Source organism: Microcaecilia unicolor, chromosome 5 (genome assembly GCF_901765095.1).
Source record: "Microcaecilia unicolor chromosome 5, aMicUni1.1, whole genome shotgun sequence".
NCBI lineage: Eukaryota > Metazoa > Chordata > Amphibia > Gymnophiona > Siphonopidae > Microcaecilia > Microcaecilia unicolor.
Window position 1 is genome coordinate 179,919,126 of NC_044035.1, and position 26,542 is coordinate 179,945,667.

General features: G+C 43.1%; 1 protein-coding gene across 1 annotated transcript in view; it reads left to right on the forward strand.

The window, feature by feature from the left end:
- LOC115470444 (zinc finger protein 585A-like) overlaps positions 1 to 26,542 on the forward strand; it is a 168,677-nt gene that overhangs the window by 62,671 nt on the left and 79,464 nt on the right. Inside the window, exon 4 of the mRNA XM_030203631.1 lies at positions 20,408 to 20,582. Within this exon, the coding sequence (XP_030059491.1) occupies positions 20,408 to 20,582 (175 nt within the window). The remainder of the gene's footprint in view (positions 1 to 20,407; positions 20,583 to 26,542) is intronic.

Below are 26,542 nucleotides of genomic sequence, written 5' to 3' on the forward strand. Positions count from 1 at the left end.
CAATGTCAGTCACTTTCATTGTCAGTCTCGAGTGGATCAGGAGGTGGAAGCTTCACTAAGATATGGGAGATCCTTGGTGTCTTTGACACTCATGTCCAAGGCCTGACACCAGTGTTTTTTAGTAGGTTGAGACGGGGAATGATTCAGGCTACTCTGTTGGAATATTTTTCAGGGTCTGACTGAGCACTCCTGGGATTCTGTTTCAATTAGAGGTGTTTTCTGAAGAGGGTTCAACTGGCCTACCATCAGACCCGACTTCACCACATTAGAGAAGAAAATCCCCCTCCTGAGGAACTCTTTCATTAATTCAATACTACATGAATCACAGTCAGGTTTTCACCCCCTCTACAGTACTGAAACAGTACTAATCACCCTCCTAGCCAAATTCAAACAGGAAATAGCAACAGGCAAAAACATCCTCCTCCTCCAATTCAATATGTCCAGTGCATTCGACATGGTAAACCATAATATATTAATAAGACTACTAGACAAACTCGGGATTGGTGGAAACATACTTAGCTGGATCAAGGGCTTCCTAACCACAAGAACATACCAAGTAAAATCAAACTCAAGCATATCATCACCGTGGAAAGCAGACTGTTTAGTACCACAAGGATCACCTCTATCACCGATATTCTTCAATCTAATGATGATTCCACTAGCAAAATCCTTATCCAACCAAGGCCTTAACCCTTCCATATATGCAGACAATGTCATAATATACATTCCGTACAATACCAAACTGACAGAAATCACCAGCGAAATGAATTTACTCCAAACTGTCTGCCCTCCTTCAGGTAACATAAATACAGTTCTATACAGATGCTGCAGTGTCCACCACTACAGCTAATAGAATGACTTATAAATTACTAAAGAAGGCGAGACAGACACAGAAGGCTATTGTAATATGAGAATAAGCATTTATTAAACTTACCAATTAAGGATACACTAGCATATGAATATTTCAGATTAGATGGTACAGCAAATCAGTATAAATCAATCAAAATAATCCATAAGCAATTCTCATATGAGAGTGGTAATCGGGCTGCAAAGAGCATTTCCACGGGCATTACTTCTCTAACTACTAATAATTACAACTGCCAGTTTTATACCCTTCTAATCACACGCTTTTTCGTCAAAGATACAGATTTCTCATATTTCTTGTGCAATTAGTGATTTTGCATAGTATCAGCACTTATTTACCGAAACTTACTTAATCTTACATTTACAGTAATTTTGCCTACCATAATTACCATAAAGGTCATTCTCACTTGCAACATTAATTTTTCCAGTAACCATAGTTCTGCTTTTTTCCTATCACCTGTTCAGCTACCAGAAATTCCCCTTACATCAGCAAAGGCTATAACTCATTTTTTCAGTAAATCATATTTCTGTTTCTCAGCAATCTGCATGCACTTCCTTATCAGCTTGTGTTGCAAGCACTTAGGAGAACATCTGTCACACTTATTAACTAGCATCTCAGTGACTGTACTTTTGACCTTTTATTGAGGCCTAGCTCAACACACAACTATGCAGGCTACTTCTCAGCCTGTTCTATGGTTCATGTCCAGCATGTCCATATTAAGAGCTCCCCCCCCTTGAAGGCAGGCATATGCCAGGCCTTCACATGTGCTGGACATCTCTGGGACTTCAATGAGGAGCATTGTGTCTTCAGCCTGTAAGGAAAGGTGAGCGTTCAGTTGTAGTGGCTAGTGTCCATTATAAGTCGCTATGCAAGAAGCTAAAGGAAATATGATTTTAATAGGATATGCAAAATAATTACCCTACAGTGTTATAGATCCCCCATTATGTATGGTTATAGGTAAACATGTGCAAGTGACAAGACATAGGTAATGAATTACACTTTCAAGATTATCGTCATTAGGAATATTAGTATCATCAATAGTAACTGTATTAGTATTAACATCGTCAATAGGATCAGTATCACCATTCGTTTCATGTTCAAGAACAGCATAAATTTCAGATTATTCAGGAGTAACACGAATCATTCTTTCGTACATAACATATTGTCCCATGGGATCTTTTTTACTTATGGCTGTTTCAACAACACGTTCCACTAATCTCCTAGTACAAGGTATGATACAGCAGCCACATAGCATAAAAACGGCAATGACAACTAGAATTGCAGTCAAGGCAGAAAGTATAATACTTTCCCATTTTCCAAACATAGTGTCAAACCATCCAGTCCAGGTAGTATCAATACCAGAGTTCTCTGCTAATTTATTAGCTAGTGCAGTAAGTCCTTCTAAAGCCTTTGTAATACTTCCATCCGGGGCTGTATTGTTAGGAATAAAAGTACAACAGTCTCCACTTCCAATTATTACGCAAACTCCTCCTTCCTTTGCAAGTATATCAAGGGCCAATCGATTTTCCCAAGTCATCTGGCTGGTAGCATCCAATTGTTCTGCAATACCCTTGACAGCATCTGTGGTATAGTTGATAAATCTTTTTTGGTTGTAGTTAATGTAGTTAATCCAATCTACATTTTTACTAATGCCGACTGCAGGAACTAAGGCTTCAAAACCAGCAGCAATTTGGTTGCGGGCCTTGAATTCATCAGGGACCCCCCTTGGCACTCCAGTAGCATCAAGATATACTTTAGAATCGAAAGAACCTCCTGGTGAAGATCTCTTAGATCTGGATAGACCTTTGTCGGTATGCAAAGCAGCAGCAGTAAATGGTATTACCAATTGAACAATAGCACCTTGTCCTTCCCAATCACGGGGTAGAGTAGAGTATAATGTTCTATTTCTACAGTACCACCAAACATCAGCTCTAGCACAGTAGTAAAATCTGAAAAGTCCATGGAGCCACTAGCAGTTAAGCTAGTGTTACAGGAAGACAAATGTCCAATTGTAACCTTTTTTCTTCGTATACAAAGTTCAAATTTTGTATTTTTTTAGGTGGTTGAAATACTGGAGGCACTCTTAATTTTTCTTTAGAAATCTCAGGAAACAGTGCAAGACAAGAAGCATTAGTAGTCTTTTCACCATGGAGTAAATATAATATACACATGGCACCAGTGTAATCATTCCAGAAATTCAGAGGAAAAGGAACCACTACAGGTTGAGGGCGAGAAGCAGTACAAACATAGAAATTAGACAGGTGTAAAGAATGAGTGGTATATTTTACCCAATCTAGCCATAAATTTGAGTCAGCATAGCCAGTTTCAATGGTAAATGTATCTCTAAGGCTGGTAATATTATGAACCTGAATGGGTATGTTAATCTCTGGAATTTGTGGCAGTAAAGGATTAACCAAGTTAGGTAAGGTGGTCTTTTTAGGAGAGCGGACAAGGACACGCAAACAACCAACAGGATCTGAGTTGGTAGCTTCTATGCCTATACCTTAGGTACGGTTTATAGAGAGATCCACTCCTCTAAAAATAATCGAGACAGGGTTGCATTTTCCAAGAGTACATGTATCTTTGTTGACAGGTCTGCGGGTAAGTGTAATTCTCTTCCGTAGAGGTTTATTCCAGGCAGGATGACTGCTTGTAGGATAGTTTGGGCCTGTATACCATCTGACCATGAATGATATGGGCTATTGGCGTAAACAGCAGAATCCAAATGGGCATAAGTACACAGGTAAACATGGAACTTTGAATATAACCTTTGCCAATATAAATCTCCACAGTCAGCAACTTTACAGATATCAAACTGGATTGTTACTGATCTATTACTTTGAATCAGTGGGAAAGTAGCTTTGACAGGATAGTCACTATTAAGATAGAACTGATCCATGTCACAGTTTTCAGAGTACGAGCCAAACATAGTAGAGTCAGATCTTGGGCCCCAAAATTCCACTTCAGTTCCATAAGAGCAATTAGTGCTCAAAGCCACAGGGATCAAGTGCAAGAGAGAAAAAAATCCCAAGCAGTATTGTTATAAGCAACATTCTGAAATAGAAACTAACAGGGGTTCAGAACTCGCAAAAACCACAAAACAATAAGTAGTAAAGAAATTATGGCTGCAAATATCAAAAGCCAGATAACGCAATTGTCCCAAAAGACTGATTCAGATTCACGTTGGGTTGCGCTGAGCATTCATCGGTAGTACAAAGGGAAAGAAGAAAGTAAAACAACATGGTGTCCTGTTTCGCAGATATGAAGTGTCAACCTGAAATAAAGCATTAAGAAGGTAAAGGAACAGCACCTATACTTCTGTGCATTCCAATAGGGGTACTGCTAATTTGGAGTATTAGCTCAAATATTTCAGCAATCCCGTTTCCCCTTTGTCTGAGGAGAAACCAGGGAAGCCAACATCTTCCTCGTACTTTATAGGAGATTATCCAAAAATACACTAATTCTCCATTATTAGGTCGGGGTATAGGTTCTTCCATCTGTTCCAATTTTATGTGACCTATCCCACAAAGGCTTGTCAAATCAATAGTAGAAATTCTGGGATCTGTGTTCTATAAATCAAATATGGGTTCACACAGATAACGGAATCTAATTAAAGGATTCCAGGCATCATTGTCATCAAGACCAGGATCCCATTCAGGAGCGAGTAATCTGTGTGCACTACTCATAGTGGTTAAAAAATGAGGTACTCTTCTCAATACAGGTATCAAATCACAGAAATTGGAGTCAGTGTCTTGTAGGGTCGAGTTCTACATATATGTCGAGAACAGGAGATAGGAAGAGTTTCTTGTAGAAACGAGGCCTCAATCTGAAATAAACCATTAATAAGGTAAAGGAATAGCTCCCATACAAGTTTGTGATTGAATGAGCTCATGCATTTCTACAGATCTGTTTCCCCTTTTTCTGACAAAACCCAAGGTCGCCATCCTCTGTTCAATAGGTCATATGAAATTAGCCAAAAATAGACTAATTCCCCATTATTTGGACGGGACAGTGGTATGTCTCCCTGTTCGAGTTTAATCTGGCCAATTACCTCTAAGGTATGGGTACCTGGGCTTGTGGTCCAACTGTCGAGTAAAGGCTTACAAAGATTATAGAATCTGACAAAAGGGTTCCACATAGCATTATCATCCAGACCAGGGTCCCAACTCAAATTAAGGGTTCCATGAGAGTTAGGGGAACCATGAAACCTATTCATTTTGTAGAATTGTGAACAGTAGGTATGGCTCCTATGTTAGAAAAGGAGATCTGCCAGGCAATCGAAGTTCAAAAAGTTCAATTGCCTGTGTTCCCCGTTTTCTAAAGAAATATTGGGGTTACCACGGTCCACCAAGGAGCCGAAAGGACATCAACCAGTATATGACTGACTCACCAAGATGGCGTCTGGACAAAGGAAGTGTTGCTTGTTCAATTTTATATCTCACATACCCATGAAATAGGTGTTCTTCTGCTATTATAACAGTGCCAGTGCCTAGTTTATTAGCATGGATTAAAGGAGCACACAATGTCAGATATCTATGAGCTGAATCCCAGGTAGGGTCATCATCAGGACCTGGGTCTCATAAGTGAGTAAGTTTATAGTATGGATTGCTAGCGCCAACAAAGCGGGAAAGGGTTATGTAGGGAGGATCAGGATTAGACATACAAGCTTACTGTACATATTGGTATTTTTCCAATAAGTATAAGGTTATGAACAATAGAAAGTAGAAAAGTATAATAGCAGCACAAATATACAAAAGTGTTAAAGGATTATAAATAGAGTGCCGTGAAGGAACTTCCTGTATTTGCATCTGCACTTGAGGCATGATGTTAAGTACATCACAGTAAACCTTTTTCAAATGAAAAAAAGAGTATTGCAACCACGGTGATTATAACAGAGAATATGTAACAAAAGAGATAAAAAGATTATCAGGTTCTAAACACTGTTGACTGAAAGATGGTGGTTGCATAATTTCAAAGACACGAGTTGGAAAGAAAAGTCAATCATCAATTGAACTTCAATCAGATTTGCTTTCTGGTGACTGTAGTTCTGTCGTGAAGTCTTTCAACTATAAATAAGATAAGCAATGATGAAGATAATAAGACAAGAAAGTATTAAAAGAAACCAGTGAATATTTCGAGGCTCAGGAATCATCATCAAGTGATGTAGTATCAGAGTCAGATGCGTCTGCCAAAGAATTGCCTATATCTAAAAATGCAGTTTCAGATGCTCCTATCTCTGGGTTGGCTATATTTGATGGAGCTGGTACATTTGATAGGGCTGGTGTTACATCTCCTTTATCTGAAGGTGGAGATGTCGCAGCAGCTGTGGCAGTTGATTCAGTTTCTGCATTGGAAGGAGCAGAACTAGTTAAGGATGGGTTGTCAGTAGAGACAGTGTCGTGAAACACCCAGATGTCTGTAAGGTGGATCCAAGAAGAATGTTCTTGAAGCTTTACGGCAGCTCTGGCCATTTCCTGCTCAAAGTCCAAGGCGACATAGCACAGTTTTTCTTTGATGTCACGCACAATTTCTTTTTCTGCTGTGGTGGTGAAGCTGTAGCCCCTCTCGGTCAGAATCTTCATGAGGTAGTCTGTTAGGTCACGGTCAGCCAAGTCCAGACGCAGGATAGCATAACCTTCATAGATGGGCACTGTGTGGGTAACACAGTCACAGAAGAGAGGGTAGTACAGCATACAAGTATACAACACAGACAAAAAAAGCAACACTGGGCCTTCAAAATAAAGGACGGTTATTATTTCTTTCTTGAAGGCACTGTGTGGGTAACACCATCACCAGAGTCCAACACAATACCTGTGGTATGACCAGAAGCGTACAGCGACAGCACAGCCTGGATGGCAATGTACATAGCTGGAGTGTTGACGGTCTCAAACATGATCTGTGTCATCTTTTCTTTGTTGGCTTTGGGGTTCAGGGGAGCCTCTGTAAGGAGGACAGGGTGTTCCTCAGGTGCAACATGGAGCTCATTGTAGAAGGTGTGGTGCCAGATCTTCTCCATGTCGTCCCAGTTGGTGACGATGCCATGCTCGATTGGGTATTTCAGGGTCAGGATACCTCTCTTGCTCTGAGCTTCATCACCAACATAGCTGTCTTTCTGCCCCATACTGACCATCACACCCTGATGTCTTGGGCGCCCAGTGATGGAAGGGAAGACACCTTGGGGTGCATCATCACCAGCAAACCCAGCCTTGCACATTCCAGATCCATTGTCAACAACCAGTGCAGCAATTTCATCTTCCATTTTTATCTTTTAGTAGGGGAGATCGCTCACACACCCTGAATGAAGCACCACAGAGAGCTGCAGAACACTCACCGGGACAATGCGGGAGTAGTCCATGTCAGGTGCAACAGTGGGAAGTGGGATAAGATCAACATTGCCAGAAATTTGAACAGTAGTAGGCCTTGTCAGTGTAGTGAAATGTTGCACAAGAGGCTCAGCAAGGCAAGGTTTAGGAGGAGTGTCTGTAGGTAGTTCTAAGGAGGGAAGGTCAGGATACAACTGTGAATACCCCATAGCAGTTTCACAAGTCATAATTGTAGAAGCAGCAAGGCCTACGGGATTAGGATAAGGTGGCGGAAGCTCCGGAGCTGAGGGTGGCAGCGGCGGAGGTGGAAGGTTGGTAGAACAAGGCAGAGATTTAGATTCAGAATCTCTGTTAGCGATTAAGATAAATTTGTTTATGGCCTGCAAGTGCTTCAGGCACGATTTGCCAGTTTTTTGGCTTTCATTATAAGCAACTAGTCGTTTTAAAACAACAGGGTCAAAAGAGCCATTAATAGGCCAGCGAAGGGCATTATCTTTTTTATTCCATTTATTGTACCACTGGGTACAAATCTGGGTAAGAGTATTTTTCTCAGTAGGGAAGAATTTTTTTTTTTTGTTACATTTGTACCCCGCGCTTTCCCACTCATGGCAGGCTCAATGCGGCTTACATGGGGCAATGGAGGGTTAAGTGACTTGCCCAGAGTCACAAGGAGCTGCCTGTGTCTGAAGTGGGACTTGAACTCAGTTCCCCAGGACCAAAGTCCACCACCCTAACCACTAGGCCATAACTGTGTCAAGGGGAGAGGGAGAAGTCATTATATACCCCACAAGTTAATATATATATGGATAAAATAATACTCACCAATCGAAGAGCCGAATGTGTCCGAAGGTCCTGCGAAAGAGTATGGACAAAATCTCCAACTGGTCTTCCCCAAAGGTTTCGCAGCTTACCCTGGGTGTTACATTATCACCAGAAGTGCTTAAGGGGTTCCGTTACTGTCGTCCCAGAAAGCATGTACACCCTTAGTATCACCATAAAAAGAAAACAAACGCATTTACTGACATCCCCCTTTTTGTTTTCCAAAAAGAAAGATGTAAGAAAACGCAAGAAAATGTTTTAATAGCGTTGAAAGACGGCTAACATCGCACAAGACTGAATCTCAAAAAAGTAAAATGTCGCCTATATGTAATAGACGGAAACCCTCGCATAAGGCGGAATCACAGAAAAATTTGTATTTTATCTCATCAAGGCGAAATCACAAAGAAAAACAAGTAAGGTATATAAAAACGTCGGAGTCGCAAATTTGAATTTACTCCAAACTGTCTGCCCTCCTTCAGGTAACATAAATACAGTTCTATACAGATGCTGCAGTGTCAACCACTACAGCTAATAGAATGACTTATAAATTACTAAAGAAGGAGAGACAGACAGACACAGAAGGCTATTGTAATATGAGAATAAGCATTTGTTAAACTTACCAATTAAGCATACAATAGCATATGAATATTTCAGATTAGATGGTATAGCAAATCAGTATAAATCAATCAAAATAATCCATAAGCAATTCTCATATGAGAGTGGTAATTGGGCCGCAAAGAACGTTTCCACAGGCATTACTTCTCTAACTACTAATAATTACAACTGTCAGTTTTATTCCCTTCTAATCACATGCTTTTTCTTCAAAGATACAGATTTCTCATATTTCTTGTGCAATTACTGATTTTGCATAGTATCAGCACTTATTTACCGAAATTTCTTACATTTACAGTAATTTTGCCTACCATTATTTATTTTATTTATTTCTTGCATTTGTATCCCACATTTTCCCACCTATTTGCAGGCTCACTGTGGCTTACATAGTCTTGTTATGACATTAACATTACAGGATATTAGATATTATTAGTGATGTATTAAGATTAAGTGAGGGTAAAGAAATGTGAGGGTATAGAGGAGAGTAAGGTGGGTGAGTATAGAAGGTAAATTGTCTTAACTGGTTGGGTTGGCGAAGTATTCAGTGGATTATGGGTTTTCTTTGTAGGCCTTGTTGAAGAGATATGTCTTCAGAGATTTACGAAAGTTGGTTATTTCATCAGTTGTTTTCAAATCCTTAGGTTGTGCATTCCACAGTTGCGTGCTCATGTACGAGAAGGTAGTGGCATGCAACAGCTTGTATTTTAGTCCTTTACAGCTGGGGAAGTGCAGATTGAGGAATTTGCGGGCTGATCTTTTAGCATTTCTGGGAGGTAGGTCTACGAGATTTAGCATGTAGGTTGGGGCTTCTGCATGGATGATTTTGTGTACAATCGTGCATATCTTGAATGTGATGCGTTCTTTAAGTGGGAGCCAGTGTAGTTTCTCTCTTAGGGGTCTTGCACTTTCATATTTGTTTTTTCCGAATATGAGTCTGGCAGCGGTGTTCTGGGCTGTTTGGAGTTTTTTGATAGTCTGTTCTTTGCATCCAGCGTATAGTGCATTGTAGTAGTCCAAGTGACTTATTACCATTGATTGTACTAGGGTACGGAAGATGTATCTCGGGAAGAAAGCTTTTACTCTTTTGAGTTTCCACATGGAGAAGAACATTTTTTTCTTTGTATTCTTCACGTGGGTATCGAGTGTGAGGTTTTTGTCAATGGTAACTCCAAGGATTTTCAGATTTTGTGAGACAGGAAGAGAACAATATGGTGTGGTTATGGTGGTGAAGTTGTTTGTGTTATATTGTGAGGTGAGTACAAGACATGTTTTTTCTGCATTAAGTTTTAACTAGAAGGCAGCTGCCCAGTTAAAGGTCATTCTCACTTGCAACATTAATTTTTCCAGTAACCATAGTTCTGCTTTTTTCTTTTCACCTGTTCAGCTACCAAAAATTCCCTTTACATCAGCAAAGGCTATAACTCATTTTTTCAGTAAATCATATTTCTGTTTCTCAGCAATCTGCATGCACTTCCTTATCAGAGTGTGTTGCAAGCACTTAGGAGAACATCTGTCACACTTATTAACTAGCATCTCAATGACTGTACTTTTGACCTTTTATTGAGGCCTAGCTCAACACACAACTATGCAGGCTACTTCTCAGCCTGTTCTATGGTTCGTGTCCAGCATGTCCATATTAAAAGAAATCAAGCTCAGCTTGAACATCATGGACTCATGGGCAAATGCATTTCAACTAGAACTCAATAAAGAAAAAACTCATTGTCCTATCCTCTCATCCCAACACAGCACGGACAACCCCACAAGTATCAACACCCCAGACTACACCCTTCCTATATCAGACAGCCTGAGAATCCTCGGCATTACAATAGACCGCAACATAATACTAGAGAGCCAAGCGGCATCCACAACAAAGAAAATGTTCCTCTCAATGTGGAAACTTAAACGCCTGAAACAATTCTTCCCGAGGGAAACATTACGCAATGTGATACAATCAATGGTGCTAAGCCACGTAGACTTCAATTGAATTTATGCAGGATGCAAAGAATAAACCTTAAAGAAACTCCAGGCCGCTCAAAACACGGCAGCTAGGCTTATATTTGGAAAAATGCGATTTGAAAGCGCAAAACCTCTCCGCGAAAAACTGCACTGGCTCCCAATCAAAGAACGCATTGCCTTGAAAATCTGTACCCTGGTCCACAAAATTACCTATGGTGAAGACCCAAGATACATGACAGACTTGATCGACTTACCAACTAGAAACACATCAGAATCAACACGATCATATCTAAATCTGCACTACCCAAGCTGCAAAGGACTTAAATACAAATCAACTTACGCATCCAGCTTCTCCTACATAAGCACACAACTATGGAACGCATTGCCAAAAGCCTTGAAATCGACGTATGACCTCCTAAACTTCCGGAAATCACTAAAAACTAACCTGTTCAAAAAGGCATACCCCACCGATCCAACTTAAATGCCTGATCCCTGCAACACAACAAAACTAAAGTACGTAATGAGCAAAATGCAACTTTTCCAATGTACGTTTCCTTAAGGTGGCTATGCCACATGAACTTCATCTTACCACAACATCACTTTGTATTTGTTCTCACCGGAGTCTGCAAACGCCTCTCCAGTACTATGTAAGCCACATTGAGCCTACAAATAGGTGGGAAAATGTGGTATACAAATGTAACTAATAAATAATAAATAAAATAAATTTTGTGGTGGAAATGTTTAAGGCCATTCCATTTAAGTTAAAGTGAAGAAGGAACGCAGGACAGAAACACTGGACAGAAACATTGGACGTCCTCTAATTCCTTGACCCCCCCCCCCCCCCCCCCCCCCCCACACACAAAAATAAGGCTGTAACAGTGCCTGTTTAGAGAATAATGAAGAATGTAGACATAAGAATGTGGGTGAGCCTCCTCTCTGTAACAGCTTTTAAATAAGATGGTCAGTCTTATGTACAGAGTCCAGAAGACTCCTGGTTTCAAGAAGTAGCAGGTTCCTCAAGGAAGGAAGGGAAAGGGTTGTGATTTGATATACTGCCTTTCTGTGGTTACAATCAAAGTAGTTTACATATTATATACAGGTACTTATTTTTGTACCAGAGGCAACAGAAGGTTAAATGACTTGCCCAGAGTCACAAGGAGCTGCAGTGTGAATCAAACCTGGTTCCCCTAGTTCTCAGGCCACTGCAGTTTAGTGGTTGAATTCACATTTAAAAGGGACGGAAGTTCCAGGACTTAATCCTGAGTGCCCATATCTCATGACACTGGAATCTTATGGGAAGAAGTTTTTGTCAGGTCTTTATTCTCACTGTCTGTATAGTTTCTTACCTGCTTAAAACATGCACTGCACTGAGGAGTTTGACATTTTCTCTCAAGAGAAGGCCACGCAACTCTGTTCACCAGTGGATAAAGGGAAGGAGTACAGAAAACACCTAGTCCAAGCAATATATAATGTTTTTAATAATCAATTGAGAACTTCTGCTGTGGGTACTGATCCTCAGCGAGTTGCTTGTCTCCAGATCTAAGATATGATGTGTAGTAAAACCTTGCTGACATATTGTGTCATGGAGAGGGTCACTTTGGAGATAAGGTTCAGGAAGTTACTACCCCACCTTAGGAAGTACAGACCCTCTCCAGGCCCATTTATGACTCGGCTTCCTCATCCAAGAGGTACCAAAATGGAGGGCAAAGGATGTCCTATTACTCTCGAAAGTGTAGGTATCCTCCCTCCCACTCTTCCCAGAATTCTTGCTCTTGTCCCTGACAGCAGAGGGCTAGAAGACACACTGCTACTAAAACTGGGGGTTGAGTTTGGAATGCTTCCACGAGAACATTGCCAGTAGGGCTCATTTTCAAAGCACTTAGACTTACAAAGTTCTGTAGGTGTCTTTGTAAGTCTATGTGCTTTGAAAATACACCTCAGTGTCTCCCAGTATCTCTGCCAGACAGTGTTCTGGTAAGAGGGAGGCTAAGGTTTTCTGCAAACTGATGGCCCATTTTCTTCAATCAGTGGGTTTGATAAAAAAAATTTCCGGGTAGAATACCTTCTGCATCTATTCAAAATACCATCTAATTGTCCACCAAGGGTATTATGGTCAAGCTCCTCCTTTTTAGATGCAAAGGTGGTTGTGATCAGGAAATACTTGGGAGTAAAATCCCTGCCCTCTTTCCCTTGATGAAACAGATTCAAAGAAGATAGGATTATGCCCCATCCTAGAACTAATTTCTAGTAAGAGAGAAGTTCAGGATGATTCATTCTGTGGATCTGAGAATGCCTACACTCGTATAGAGAGACAACTCATTTTACAGGAGATATCTCAGATTTGTCATAGGGAAACACCCGTACCTGTGCTGTGTACTGCCTTTTAGTCTCGCATCAGTTCCTTGGATATTCACAAAACATCTTGCAATCATAGCAAAATATCTGTGCAAAAGGGATGCTTTTGTTTCCATATTTGGATGATTGGTTGGTCAAGAGCTTATATTTGGAAAGAGACAAAAGGATCTGGTACTGGACTTGCAAGGGTTTGTCATAAAGTATCCGTAGTCTCAGCTAAACCTTTCACCAAAATTGAAATTCGTAGGAGCTCTGCTTGTTGTGATTCAGGCAAAAGCCTGAGGAGTAGCCTAATGGTTGGTGCAGTGGCTTGAGAACCTGGGGAAATGGGTTTGAGTCACACGGTAGCTCTTGTGACTCTGGGCAAGTCACTTAACCCTTCATTGCCTCAGGCACAAAATAAGTACCTGTATAAAATATGTAAACCAGTTTGATTGTAACCACAGAAAGGTGGTATATCAAATCCCATCCACTTTCCCATTCCTGTACCCCAACAATAGGTCACCAGTTTCGTGACTATAATCATAGATTGATAGCGCTCTTGAATTTCTATCATAATGGAATATTTTGAGGATGTTGGACCACATGCCTTGGTGTAACACCCTTGGTACATCTCAAAATAAGACAAGGTCAATGGACCTGGCACAGGCAGTGGACACAGGCCACTCATAGGCTGTGGGACCTCATCTGCCAAAAATCCCCTTGGGGACACTCTGTCCTGGTGAGTGGTTCAGTCCAATCTGGCAAAAAGGCATCCCCTTTCAAATTCCACAAATTCAAACAGTACTGATAACAGATTCATACAAACTGGGCTGAGGAACTGATGTAGAAGAGTTTCATGCTTAGGGATTGCAGTCCTCTCAAGAGAAACCTCATCAGATTAATTTCCTGGAATTGAGAATGGTCTGAAGGCTTTCAAAAATCAGTTGGCCAACAAAAGTATGTTTGATACAAACAATCAAGTAGTGATATATTACATTAATAAGCAATGAGGAGCAGGACTACTATATTTTCAGGTATATAAGCCACAGCTGTTACTCATTTTTACGTTTTGACTAGATGGGCCACGGCTAATACAAGGGTGCAGTGTATACATGTTCCTGTTTACATAAGTGTGCAGTGGACCATGCAGTGTGAAGTCGATCACAACACAACAGCAAGGCAGAAATCGTATGCAAATTTTATACTTGGTTAAATTACACTATTAAGCCAAAAGTGGGGGGAGAAATGTGCCTGACACATGCACACCAAGGTTTTGTGGTAAGCACAGATCTTGTGTGCATGCCCAGACAAAAGTGGAAGTGTCAATGCATATCGGTGCCTGTTTTCTGCACCTTAATATGTGTGCTTTCACTTTCAGATATGTTCAGACATGTGCATGTTTGTTGCTTACTAACTGTGTTTAAAATACAATTTGTGGCCATCTGTACTGCACACGTTAACAACTGCGCTCGAGCATTCGGTGCACAATAATGTATGCGTGCACCCAAGGTGGCTAATACATAGGTATGGCTTACACGGAGACACATTGACACGAAGGCAGAAAATCCGTAGCCTATAGTTGAGTGCTTCTTATATAAATGAAAATAAGGTATATCTCTCTTGTTTTGGGAGACTATTGGGATGTGACATTGGCCCATTTTTCACAGAAGCACCTCGGGGCCACATACCTTTCAGGGAAGGAGAATTGCCTGGCAGACAACCTGGGTCATATACTACAATGGCATGAATAATCCTTGGACAAGGAAGGGACTGTAAAGATTTTAAGAAAGCTGAGCACTTCCACAAGAGTTCTTTTTCTACTTCTCAGAACAAGAAGGTATGTCATTCCTGTTCCAAGATAAACTAGCTTCATACACCTTCCTCTTAGATTGATGGGAGAGTCTTCTGTACCCGTAGTAGGGAGAACCTTCCTGAAACTCAGATGGGCCTGGGGAACCATTATTCTCATAGCTCCATATTGGTCGACAAAAATGTGGTTTCCTCTTATGGAGCTTTCCATAAGAAGACCCAGCATTAGAATTCCCCAACACTGTATTTGCAAGCTAAGGGAACTCTGTTGCATCCCAACATAAAGTCCTTTGCCCTCACAGCTTGAATGTTGAAAGAGTAACTATATCTTCTTTAAATTTACCTGACAGTGTGTTAAAGGTTTTACAGGCTTCCAGAAGAGATTTCCCCAATAAAGTCTTAACAGATTTAAGTGACGGAGGTATACCTTCTGGTGTGATGGAAAGGCCCTAGACCCTTTTTCCTGTTTCACATAAAAACTGCTTGAGTACTTTCTACATCTGAGCTTCATTAGGGTACACCTTTGTGCCTTGGTCTTTACTCTTAGACTTTAAGGGCTGCCAGCAGGTCAGGTTTTTAGGATAACCGTCATGAATATGCATGAGAGAGCTTTGCATGCAAATTTGATTTACCATGTACCGTTTAACTTTGAAACATTTTTTTTAACCATTTATTTTATTATTTTTGTGTACAAATAAGGCAGTAAGGAAAACGTTTTTAATACAACAAGATCGCTAACCAAAAATTTCCATGACAGTTTCCCTCTCGTCACGTTCGAACTTATTCTTTTAACCTCCCCTCTCCCCCTCCCTTCTCTCCCTCTCTACTTCAGCGTTCTCTTACTTCTATCTATTCCAACGTTGCGTTATATTCGCTACTGTCCAGGGATGTGCTGTGAGGATTGCCATTGTTCATAAAATTTCCAAATTTTTTGGTGCTGCATCAATCGGCCGGTTTGCAGCGCAGTGAGTTTATAACTTTGAAACATTTTTATTAGTTTTATTCACAGACTTAATAGATAACAGGCCTGCTTATCCGACATTGCTGCCTGGATGTCCAACCGCCACCTGAAACTGAACATGGCCAAGACCGAACTTCTTGTCTTCTCACCCAAACCCACTTTTCCTCTCCCCCCACTCTCTATCTCAGTTGATAACACCCTCATCGTCCTCGTCTCATCTGCCCGCAACCTCGGTGTCATCTTCGACTCCTCCCACTCCTTCTCTGCGCATATCCAGCAGATAGCCAAGACCTGTCGCTTCTTCCTCTATAACATTAGCAAAATTTGCCCTTTCCTCTCTGAGCACACCACCCGAACTCTCATCCACTCTCTCATTACCTCTCGCCTTGACTACTGCAACCTACTCCTTACTGGTTTCCCACTTAGCCATCTATGCCCCCTTCAGTCCGTTCAGAACTCTGCTGCAAGTCTTATCTTCCGCCTGGACCGATATAGAAATGCTAAATAGTAGTAGTAGTAATATCACCCCTCTTCTCAAGTCACTTCACTGGCTTCCAATTAGGTACCGCATACAGTTCAAGCTTCTGCTACTAACCTACAAATGCACTCGATCTGCAGCCCCTCCTTACCTCTCAATCCTCATCTCCCCTTACGTTCCTACCCGTAACCTCCGATCTCAAGACAAATCCCTCCTTTCAGTACCCTTCTCCACCACTGCCAACTCCAGGCTCCGCCCTTTCTCCTCACTCCATGCGTGGAACAAACTCCCTGAGTCCATACGCCAGGCCCCCTCCCTGCCCATCTTCAAATCATTGCTCAAAGCCCACCTCTTCAATGTCGCCTTCGGTACCTAACCACTACACCTCTACTCAGGAAATCTAGACTGCCGCAACTTGACATTTCGTCCTTTAGATTGTAAGCTCCTTTGAGCAGGGACTGTCCTTCCTTGTTAATTTGTACAGCGCTGCGTATCCCAAGTAGCGCTCTAGAAATGTTAAGTAGTAGTAGTAGTAATTCAATAATAAATATAAAATCACCCACTTTCTTATATACGGTTTTAAATGTGCAAGTGGTTTACAAAAAAAAAAACCAAAAATAAAACATACATTATAACATTACAACTCTTAAAACAAGCATAAAATCAAAACATTAGCGCCACCATTCCACCCTGTGTCAGTGTTACTCATTAAAGGCCTGCTTAAGCATGCTTTTTTACAAAAAGCCATTTTGTCTCTTATGTATAATCATTAGGGTTATCCTAAAAACTTGGCCCTATTGCTACCCTCAAGGACTGGGAGTGAAAGCCAAGCTTTTGGTGTAATTAGCACCGGTGGCATAGCCACGGGTGGGCCGGGGCCCACCCACTTAGATCTCAGGCCCACCCAACACTAGCACACGTTTAGCGGTAGCTGGTGGGGATTCAAAGCTCTGCCAGCAGAAGACTTCCCCCTGTTATCTCAGTTGATAACACCCTCATCCTCCCCGTCTCATCTGCCCGCAACCTCGGAGTCATCTTTGACTCCTCTCTTTCCTTCTCTGCGCATATCCAGCAGATAGCCAAGACCTGTCGCTTCTTCCTCTTTAACATCAGCAAAATTCGCCCTCTCCTCTCTGAACACACCACCCGAACTCTCGTCCACGCTCTCATTACCTCTCGCCTGGACTACTGCAACTTACTCCTCACCGGCCTCCCACTTAGCCATCTATCCCCCCTTCAGTCTGTTCAAAACTCTGCTGCACGTCTCATATTCCGCCAGAACCGATATACTCATATCACCCCTCTCCTCAGGTCACTTCACTGGCTTCCGATCAGATACCGCATTCAATTCAAGCTTCTCCTTCTTACCTACAAATGCACTCAGTCTGCTGCCCCTCACTACCTCTCTACCCTCATCTCCCCTTACGTTCCCGCCCGTAACCTCCGTTCACAGGATAAATCCCTCCTCTCAGTACCCTTCTCCACCACCCGCCAACTCCAGGCTCCGCTCATTCTGCCTCGCCTCACCCTATGCTTGGAACAACCTTCCTGAACCCTTACGCCAAGCCCCCTCCCTGCCCATCTTCAAGTCTTTGCTTAAAGCCCACCTCTTCAATGCTGCGTTCGGCACCTAACCCTTACCGTTCAGTGAATCCAGACTGCCCCAATTTGACTGCCCCTATCGGACCGACCGTTCACTTGTCTATTAGATTGTAAGCTCTTTGAGCAGGGACTGTCTCTCTTTGTTAAATTGTACAGCGCTGCGTAACCCTAGTAGCGCTCTAGAAATGTTAAGTAGTAGTAGTAGTAGTGATGGTAACGAAAGCGCTACTCTCCATGAAACCAGTACCTGCGCATGCTCAGTTTTCAGCACATGCCTGCTGCAGACTGCCAAGGTGGAAAGAAGCATTCTCCTGCCAGCTGAGATATATTTTTGGTGGGGGGGGGGGGGGGGGGGAGAGAACACTTGGTGCCCACTCACGTCTTGCCTAGGCCCACCCAAAATCTGTTGTCTGGCTACGCCCCTGATTAGCACTTACCACCAACATGTTAAAAGAAAACCCATTTCTATACAGCCTTTAGTTCGATTTACATGGGTTTTGCTTCTGTTGATGCTTCCTGCAATGTCATGGGATTTCAATGTAGTATTAACCTAGCTGATGAAAGCTCCTTTTGAGCCACTTGATGACAGTGGCCTGGAAGATCTGTTTTTGGTGGCATAACCTCAGCATGCAGAGTACATAGGCTCCAGGCTCTAGTAACTGATCCACCGAACAATGAATTTTTTTAACAGGGTGATTCTGTGCACTCATCCTAAGTTCCTTCCTAGGATGGTGTTGCATTTCCACCTTAATCAGTCTGTTGTCCTGCCAAGATTTTTTCCCAGGGCTCATGCCCACAAATGTGAAAGCGCACTGCACACATTAGATTGCAAGAGAGCCTTGGCTTTCTATTGGCGCAGGCTAGTGCCCTTAGAAAGTCCACCCAACTTTTTGTTTCTTTTGATCCAAAGAGGGTAAGGGCTGCCTTCAGCAAATGCTAATTGGCTGGTGTACTGTATTTCTTTCAGTCATGCCCAGGCAGGCTTGACTCTTGAGGGACATATCACGGATCATAATTGTCAGTAGTCCACTTGAAATCAGCCTCCATGGGATAAGTATAAAAGGTTGCAATGTGGTTACTTCTGTTTGCAAAAGGACTTGACGTGATAATAGGTTTGGGTAGTCAGTCTTCCAGATTAGAATCCAACTCTTATCACTACTAGGCTGATTTCTTTTCTGTTCCAGACTGCCTTCCTCTTTCTCCCTTCTCTCCTCTCTTCTTCTTCCCCCCCCCCCCCCCCGCCAAAAAAAGACTGTTTCCCACCTAAAAGATATTTTGGCATCCTCCAGTTGTAGCACCTTGTTATTCATTCTCCTTTTTTTCTTTTGAAGGTAGCCTGTAGGTAGGGAATCCAATACTGTGAGGTCTTGTTATCTTGCTTATCCTCAGAGAAAACCCAATTATCTGTAGTAGGTGTTCTCATTGGAAAGCAGAGTCCAAGTCCTTATATACCCACCCACTTGCCTCCTGAAGGAGTCGTATTCTACTCTAGCTGATTAGACTGAGGTGTTCCTGTGTGACATTGGCAGGCGGGAAGTGATGCACATGCATGCTGAAGCAACAGAAAAGCTTCGTGTATGTACCAAGCTGGAGAAGCTTGACAATGCAGGCTTCCATCAGTGATGCCACTGAGGACTTGTATCCTGCTGGCCACAGAAAGCATCTGTTACCAGTAAGTAGCTTGTTGGGATTTTTTTGGACCCAGCAGTACACTACTTTGGGGTTGCATTTTCAGTTGAAATAGCCCATAATGAGCAATGGTTCCCAGAGATGTTAATTTGCATACGAGTGTACGAATCCTTGGGGCCGGGTTGCCATAGTATGTAGAAATCATATCCTGTTGCTTAGTAATTATCAGGAAGGAGCAAGACTATGCGCTCATCTGTCAGCTGGAGCAGTAGGTCTTCAAGGTGAAAAGGCTAGTGAAAAGATGAGATGGGGGGGGGGGAGCAGAAAGGAGGAGACTGAAAGAGGAAGTTCCACAGGGATGAGAGAAGGCTGCAGAGGGGAGAGATAAGCATAAGGGAAAAGGAAGCTTTAGAGCAGTGCTTCTCAACCCAACCCTCAGGGCACACCCAGCCAATCGGGTTTTCAGGATGTCCACAATGCCTTCTTGGTAGCATTTCAATCTCGTGCATATGAATTGTAGATACCCTGAAAACCTGACTGGCAGGTATGTCCTAAGGACCGAGTTGGAAGCACTGCTGTAGAGGATATGAAAGGAATTATTGAAGGAGGAGATAAAAAACCAAAAGAGATAAAATGATGGCAGGTAAAGACCATATGGTTCATCCAGTCTTCCCATCTGTTCCAACTACTAAGCTCTACAATCCTTTCCTCCTCTCCCTTAGATATTTTCTCTGCTTGTCCCGTTCAGTCTTGAACACAGAAGAGGGTTTGGGAAAGAGGGAGGAAGGATAAAAAAATAGATGAAAGACAAAATAGTTTTATAAGAAAAGAAAATGAAAAGGCAGAGGAGATGCATCAGATAAACAGAAAAAAAACACACCAGACAAATGTTTTCTATCCTGTCTGTGTTCATTCATTTTATTTCATTTGAAATATTACATCTAGAATATGCCATAGGAAGCAAACAAAAGGTTTTTGCAGAACTCTGACTTATGGTACATCTTATGCTCCTATAGACAGAGATGATGTTGAAGGCTCATGTTCAGGCTCATACAACCAGGGGAAAGTTCGAATGCTCCACCTGTGGTTACACCTTCCGCCGCAAACATCACCTTAGCCGCCACCTGATTAAGATGCATGGAATAATCCCCACCAGGTCAAAGAGACGAGCACCCCGGAAACGTGCCTCAGGTGAGAGATTGAAACATACGAGTGGGGTGTTGCTCAGACTTGAAAAATTCAGCATTTTGTCTAGAGCAATTGTGCATTCCGTAAGAAATTTAAAAGGTTTATGTTTTTATTTATTTGATATACCACCCTTTTATGAGGACATAGTTGTGTACAGGCAAATAAAATACAGAGGAAAGGAACTCCATTATTTGATAGGAAAGAAAGGAAATAGAGATCACACAGTCATCCTGAGGTTAAATACACACACAAGGGAAAAGGAGAAAAGAAAAAAAAACAACACACAGTGATAACTAAAGTTAATAATAGTCAATTGCCCATCAGCAACCCTGGCACTTTAAAGGCAAACTGTAATAAATTTTTTAGGGCTGTGGAGGAGTGGCCTAGTGGTTAGCGTGGTGGACTTTGGTCCAGGGGAACTGGGTTCAATTCCCACTGCAGGCACAGGCAGCTCCTTGTGACTCTGGCCAAGTCACTTAACCCTCCATTGTCCCAGGTACAAATAAGTACCTGTACATAATATGTAAGCCGCATTGAACCTGCTATGAGTGGGAAAGCGCGGGGTACAAATGTAACAAAAAAAAAAAAAAATTAAGGGAATAATAATGATTATCTTTCATAATTTTTATCTTTGTAACAAAGTATAAAAGAATATTTTACCTGACTTTGCAGAGCAAAAACAAACTATAGAGAAAGTGTTCTATATGGGTAATTTTTTAGCAACTTGCCTAACTTTTGCATCAAATATATGCGATAAGTTAACTTGTTTTCAAAGGAAAAGTATGTAATACCTTTGGAAAATTATCCCACAGGAAGTACCTCTCTATTTACAGCTTCAATTTAGTATGCATGAATTTCCTAACTTATTTGTTTTCATATCTGCTTATTTTATAAAATGTACACATGAAACGCTAGCATATTCCCCAATCCTTTGTCTTTTACACTCTCATCAACCCTCTATCTGTCGGCACCCTACCCTCCTAAACGGGAAATTCCAGGAATGTCTTGCTGAAAAGCCAGGTCTTTACTTTTCTCTGTGAATAAGTCTCCAAAGGAACTGAGTTTCAGAGAACTTGTCAAACGCTGTTGGAGAGTTTTGCTTGGGAAGTGCTCTTTGTAGCTAAAATTTCACAAATGTAATGTTGGGCCTGTTTGCAGGAGGTATCTCCATACAACTGATATTAATTTGAAATTGATTCTCCATTTGATAAGTAGTCAGTGCATCTCCTCCATAATAGGTGTGAAGTAATCCCTAGCAAGTTGTTCCCACTAGCAACTGTGTTCTGGAGGAGTTGTAATTGTTGTGGCCCAATGAATTCAGTTGCAGTAATCCAGTCTGCTAGTAGCTTATGCATAGACCACTGTGCTTTGATTTAAAAAAAAAAAAAAAAAAAAGGTCTTAATTTACTTCAATTTATGCAGGCCTCCAAATGTTGACCTCACCAGAGATGAAATCTGAGGCTTCATTTTAAGTCCAATGTCCAATAATACTGGAAGGATTGGAACCACTTTCTTTGGTATTGAGATTATTTCCTCAATAGAGGGAGAAACCATAAGTGTACTATTTCATCTAGAAACTCATACTAGTTCCAAGCCAGGTTGCTACCTCTTCCAAGCACACATTTAGGTGATTTATCACCATCACATGATTTTCATCTCTATTTAGAGACAGCTGAATATCAGTGAAAATATAACAGCCCACATTTATGGTTTTGAGTTATCTCCATCTGGTGAATGTGTAATATGACATCATTTGTAGTCCAGCTTTGGGGGGGGGGTCATCCTGGTCACAGCATGCAGGCCTCTCTGGCTTTATCATTAGTTGGTAGATTTAGTCTTTAGCCTGAGGATGTCACTCTCCTCTTGGGGTCTGGAGGCAAGACTTGTCTCGGGGACTCTCGGAAGTATAGGCTGTGATAGCAGCAAGTCCAAGTCCTTTTCACTCCTTCAGAAAGCCTCAGGGACACAGGTACTAAACCTCCCAATGATGATCGGGTGCCCACTCCACCTATTCTACAGTGGTACCAATGGGAGGTTTTCTCCTGCTTCTACCAGGATTAGGTCCAGATCAACAGGGGCCAGTGGGTCCTGGATGTGGTCTGCTGTGGCTCCTGTTGCTGACATCTTTATCGAGTCCTCTTGCAAGGGAAGTGTTGAGCAGCAGGTGGTGCAGGAGCCCTTGAAGTGCCTTGTGTTTGGAGGCTATTGTGAGTGGCGGAGTGACCTAGTGGTTAGAGCACAGGTCTTGACATCCAGAGGTGGCTGGTTCAAATCCTGCTGCTGCTCCTTGTGATCTTGAGCAAGTCGCAAAACCTCCATTACCTCAGGTACAAAATTAGATTGTGAGCCCTCCAGGGACAGGGAAATACTACTACTACTACACATTTCTAGAGCGATACTAGGGTTACGCAGCGCTGTACAAAATAAACAAAGAAGGACGGTCCCTGCTCAAAGGAGCTTACAATCTAAAGAACGAAATGTCAAGTTGAGCAGACTAGATTTCCTGGGTAGAGGTGAAGAGGTTAGGTGCCGAAGGCGACGTTGAAGAGGTGGGTTTCAAGCAGAGATTTGAAGATGGGCAGGGAGGGCTCGGGGAGTTTGTTCCATGCGTGGGGTGAGGCGAGGCAGAAAGGGCGGAGCCTGGAGTTAGCGGTGGTGGAGAAGGGTACTGAAAGGAGGGATTTGTCTTGAGAGCGGAGGTTACGGGTAGGAACGTAAGGGGAGATGAGGGTTGAGAGGTAAGGAGGGGCTGCAGATCGAGTACATTTGTAGGTTAGTAGCAGAAGCTTGAATTGAATGCGGTACCTGATCGGAAGCCAATGAAGTGACTTGAGGATGGGGGTGGTATGAGTGTATCGGTTCAGGCGGAAGATAAGACGTGCAGCAGAGTTCTGAACGGACTGAAGGGGGGATAGGTGTCTAAGTGGGAGACCAGTGAGGAGTAGGTTGCAGTAGTCAAGGCGAGAGGTAATGAGAGAGTAGATGAGAGTTCGGGTGGTGTGCTCAGAGAGGAAAGGGCGGATTTTGCTAATGTTATAGAGGAAGAAGTGACAGGTCTTGGCTATCTGCTGGATATGCGCAGAGAAGGAGAGGGAGGAGTCGAAGATGACACCGAGGTTGCGGGCAGATGAGACGGGGATGATGAGGGTGTTATCAACCGAAATAGAGAGTGGAGGTAGAGGGGAAGTGGGTTTGGGTGGGAAGACAAGAAGTTCGGTCTTGGCCATGTTCAGTTTCAGGTGGCGGTTGGACATCCAGGCAGCAATGTCGGATAAGCAGGCCGATACTTTGGCCTGGGTTTCTGCAGTGATGTCAGGTGTGGAGAGATAAAGCTGGGTGTCGTCAGCATAGAGATGATACTGGAAGCCATGAGACGAGATCAGGGAGCCCAGGGAAGAGGTGTAGATAGAGAAAAGAAGGGGTCCAAGGACAGAACCCTGAGGGACTCCAACAGAGAGCGGGATAGGGGTGGAGGAAGAACCATGAGAGTGTACTCTGAAGGTACGATGGGAGAGATAAGAGGAGAACCAGGAGAGGACAGAGCCCTGGAACCCAAAAGAGGACAGTGTACCTGAATGTAGCTCACCTTGAGCTACTACTGAAAAAAGTGTGAGCAAAATTCAAATCAATAAGTAAATAAAAATAGTTCTGCTGGAGCAACAGGGTTCAGGGTGTTACTTGACATACTTTGTGGTTCTAAAAAAAGGACAGTTACTTTCGGCCCATTTTGGACCTCAGTGGGGTCAACAACATGGACAAGGGTGCCTTGGTGGTATGGAAAGGGGTGTTTCTCACCTTGCTGGAGCTGATGGATGTTTACCTTAGAGGATGACCAAAATTTGGTTTTGCAACAAAACTAGTCCAAAGTCAGTATTCGACTGAAAATAGTGGTACATTTTTGTTTGAAACAAACTCATTGTTGTGTACCCATAGCACATTATTCGTATTCAATATATTTAGCTTTGAGAAGAGTATACTGTAAGTAATCCAGCTGCACCAGCCTCCTTGTAGAGTTCCAGTGCCCTGTAAGTTTTGCTTTTTCAATCTCCATGTGCTGAATGAAGAGACAAACTCACAATCTGGCCTTGCTAGATTCAAGCAAAGTCAATTAGCAGGTAGCACAAATTTCACCTTGTTAAACTGGATGGTCATTTATATGTAATTTGATCTAGGTTATTGGATTGTAATTATTTTTATTTGTTGATTCTCATAAGAACAAAAGCACAGCCATACTGGGTCAGACTAATGGTCCGTCATCCATCCAGGTCACAAGTACCTGGCAGAAACATAATTAATAACACCATTCTACGCTAACGATCCCAGGGCAAGCAGTGACTTCCCTCACATCCATTTCAATAACAGGCTGTGGACTTTTCCTCCAGGAACTTGTCCAAACCTTTTTAAACCCAGATACACTGACTGCCATTACCACATCCTCTGGCAACGAGTTCCAGAGCTTAACTATTCTTTGAGTGAAAAAATATTTCCATATCATCAAGCTGATCAATCCATAGACTGGTGGGTTGTGTCCATCTACCAGCAGGTGGAGATAGAGAGCAAACTTTTGCCTCCCTATATGTGGTCATGTGCTGCCGGAAACTCCCCAGTATGTTCTCTATCTCAGCAGGTGGTGGTCACACACAGCAGCAGCTCTGGCTAGGCCTCCAAGCCTAATTTTTAGGTTTTGTTGAGTGCCTGGGGTTGAGGGCTCTTTTGAGCAAGTGCAAACCTGGTGGTGCCAGGTCCCTCCTTTTCTCCCCCCCCCGCTGGCTCCGTTAAAAAAAAAAAAAAAAAAAAAAATTTTAAACGTCTTTAAAGGCGTTTATTTCGACGTTTATTTAAGCGTCTATTGCAGCTACTCACTGGGACACCAGGTCGTTACAACTCGGAGAGGACAGCAGGTAATTTTTACCTTTTTATAGCGGGCGGGGGTTCCCCGATTCTTCTCCTCGTGGCACATGGCGTCGGAGGGCGAGGGCGCAAAGGGTCGCTCCCCGGGTCGCTTGAGCGCTTCTAGAGGGGATGCGGGGGTCTTAAAGCCTGATTCGCCCTTGTTGGGTGACAGTTTCGTGACCGATGAATGTCCCGGTCCTTCCTCCGGCGTGGCGGTTTTTCCCGCCATAAACGCCCATCCCCCGCTCCTCGCCTCCGCCATCTTGGCCGGCCACGCGGCTCGGACGGCTTCTTCTTGGGCCGCCCTTGAGGTTGGAGACATTAATGCCATGAACGCCCTTAATTTGGGCGACGGCACAGAAGCGGCTAAAGTTAAGAGCCGTTCTTCCCGCGCGGCTCCTTCGCGGAGTTTCGCGCCGGACGCCATTTTGGATGCGCAGCATGTCTCTCCCCCGCTGTTGCGAGCGCCGGTTGAGAGCGCGCCTAGGGCTGTTGCCCAGGCTGCGGGAGTGCACAGTCTGGGGGGTTTCTCCCCCGAGTTTGTTTTGCTGCTGCATCAGGCCTTCCTCATGCACAACGCTGCCCCCGCTCCCTCGTCTGGTAAAGAGGTTGAGGTTCCCAGAGGTAAACGCCCTCGGGTTGATTCCCAGGCCTTGGAGGAATTAGTCTCCTCCGATGTAGATGAGGGCAGCGTGTCTGAGGTCTCCCAACGGTCCTTTGCGGATTCCTTGGAGGAGACGGATCCCCGCTCGGATGGAGCGGATGACCCCTCTGCAGCGCGGCTTTTTCGCCCAGAGGATTTGCCCAACCTGTTGTTACAGGCCCTGGACACTTTGAAGATATCCTCTCCGGAGGACGTCTCTCCCTCAGCCCCTGTTGGCTCTGCCATTATGCTGGGGACGAAGCGCCCGCCTAGAACCTTCCACGTGCATGATGCCATGCACACCTTAATTTCGGCTCAATGGGATGTCCCAGAAGCGAGCCTTAAAGTGGCTAGGGCTATGTCCCGCCTCTATCCTTTGGCTGTGAGTGAACGTGAGGCCTATCTGTGGCCTACCGTGGATTCTTTA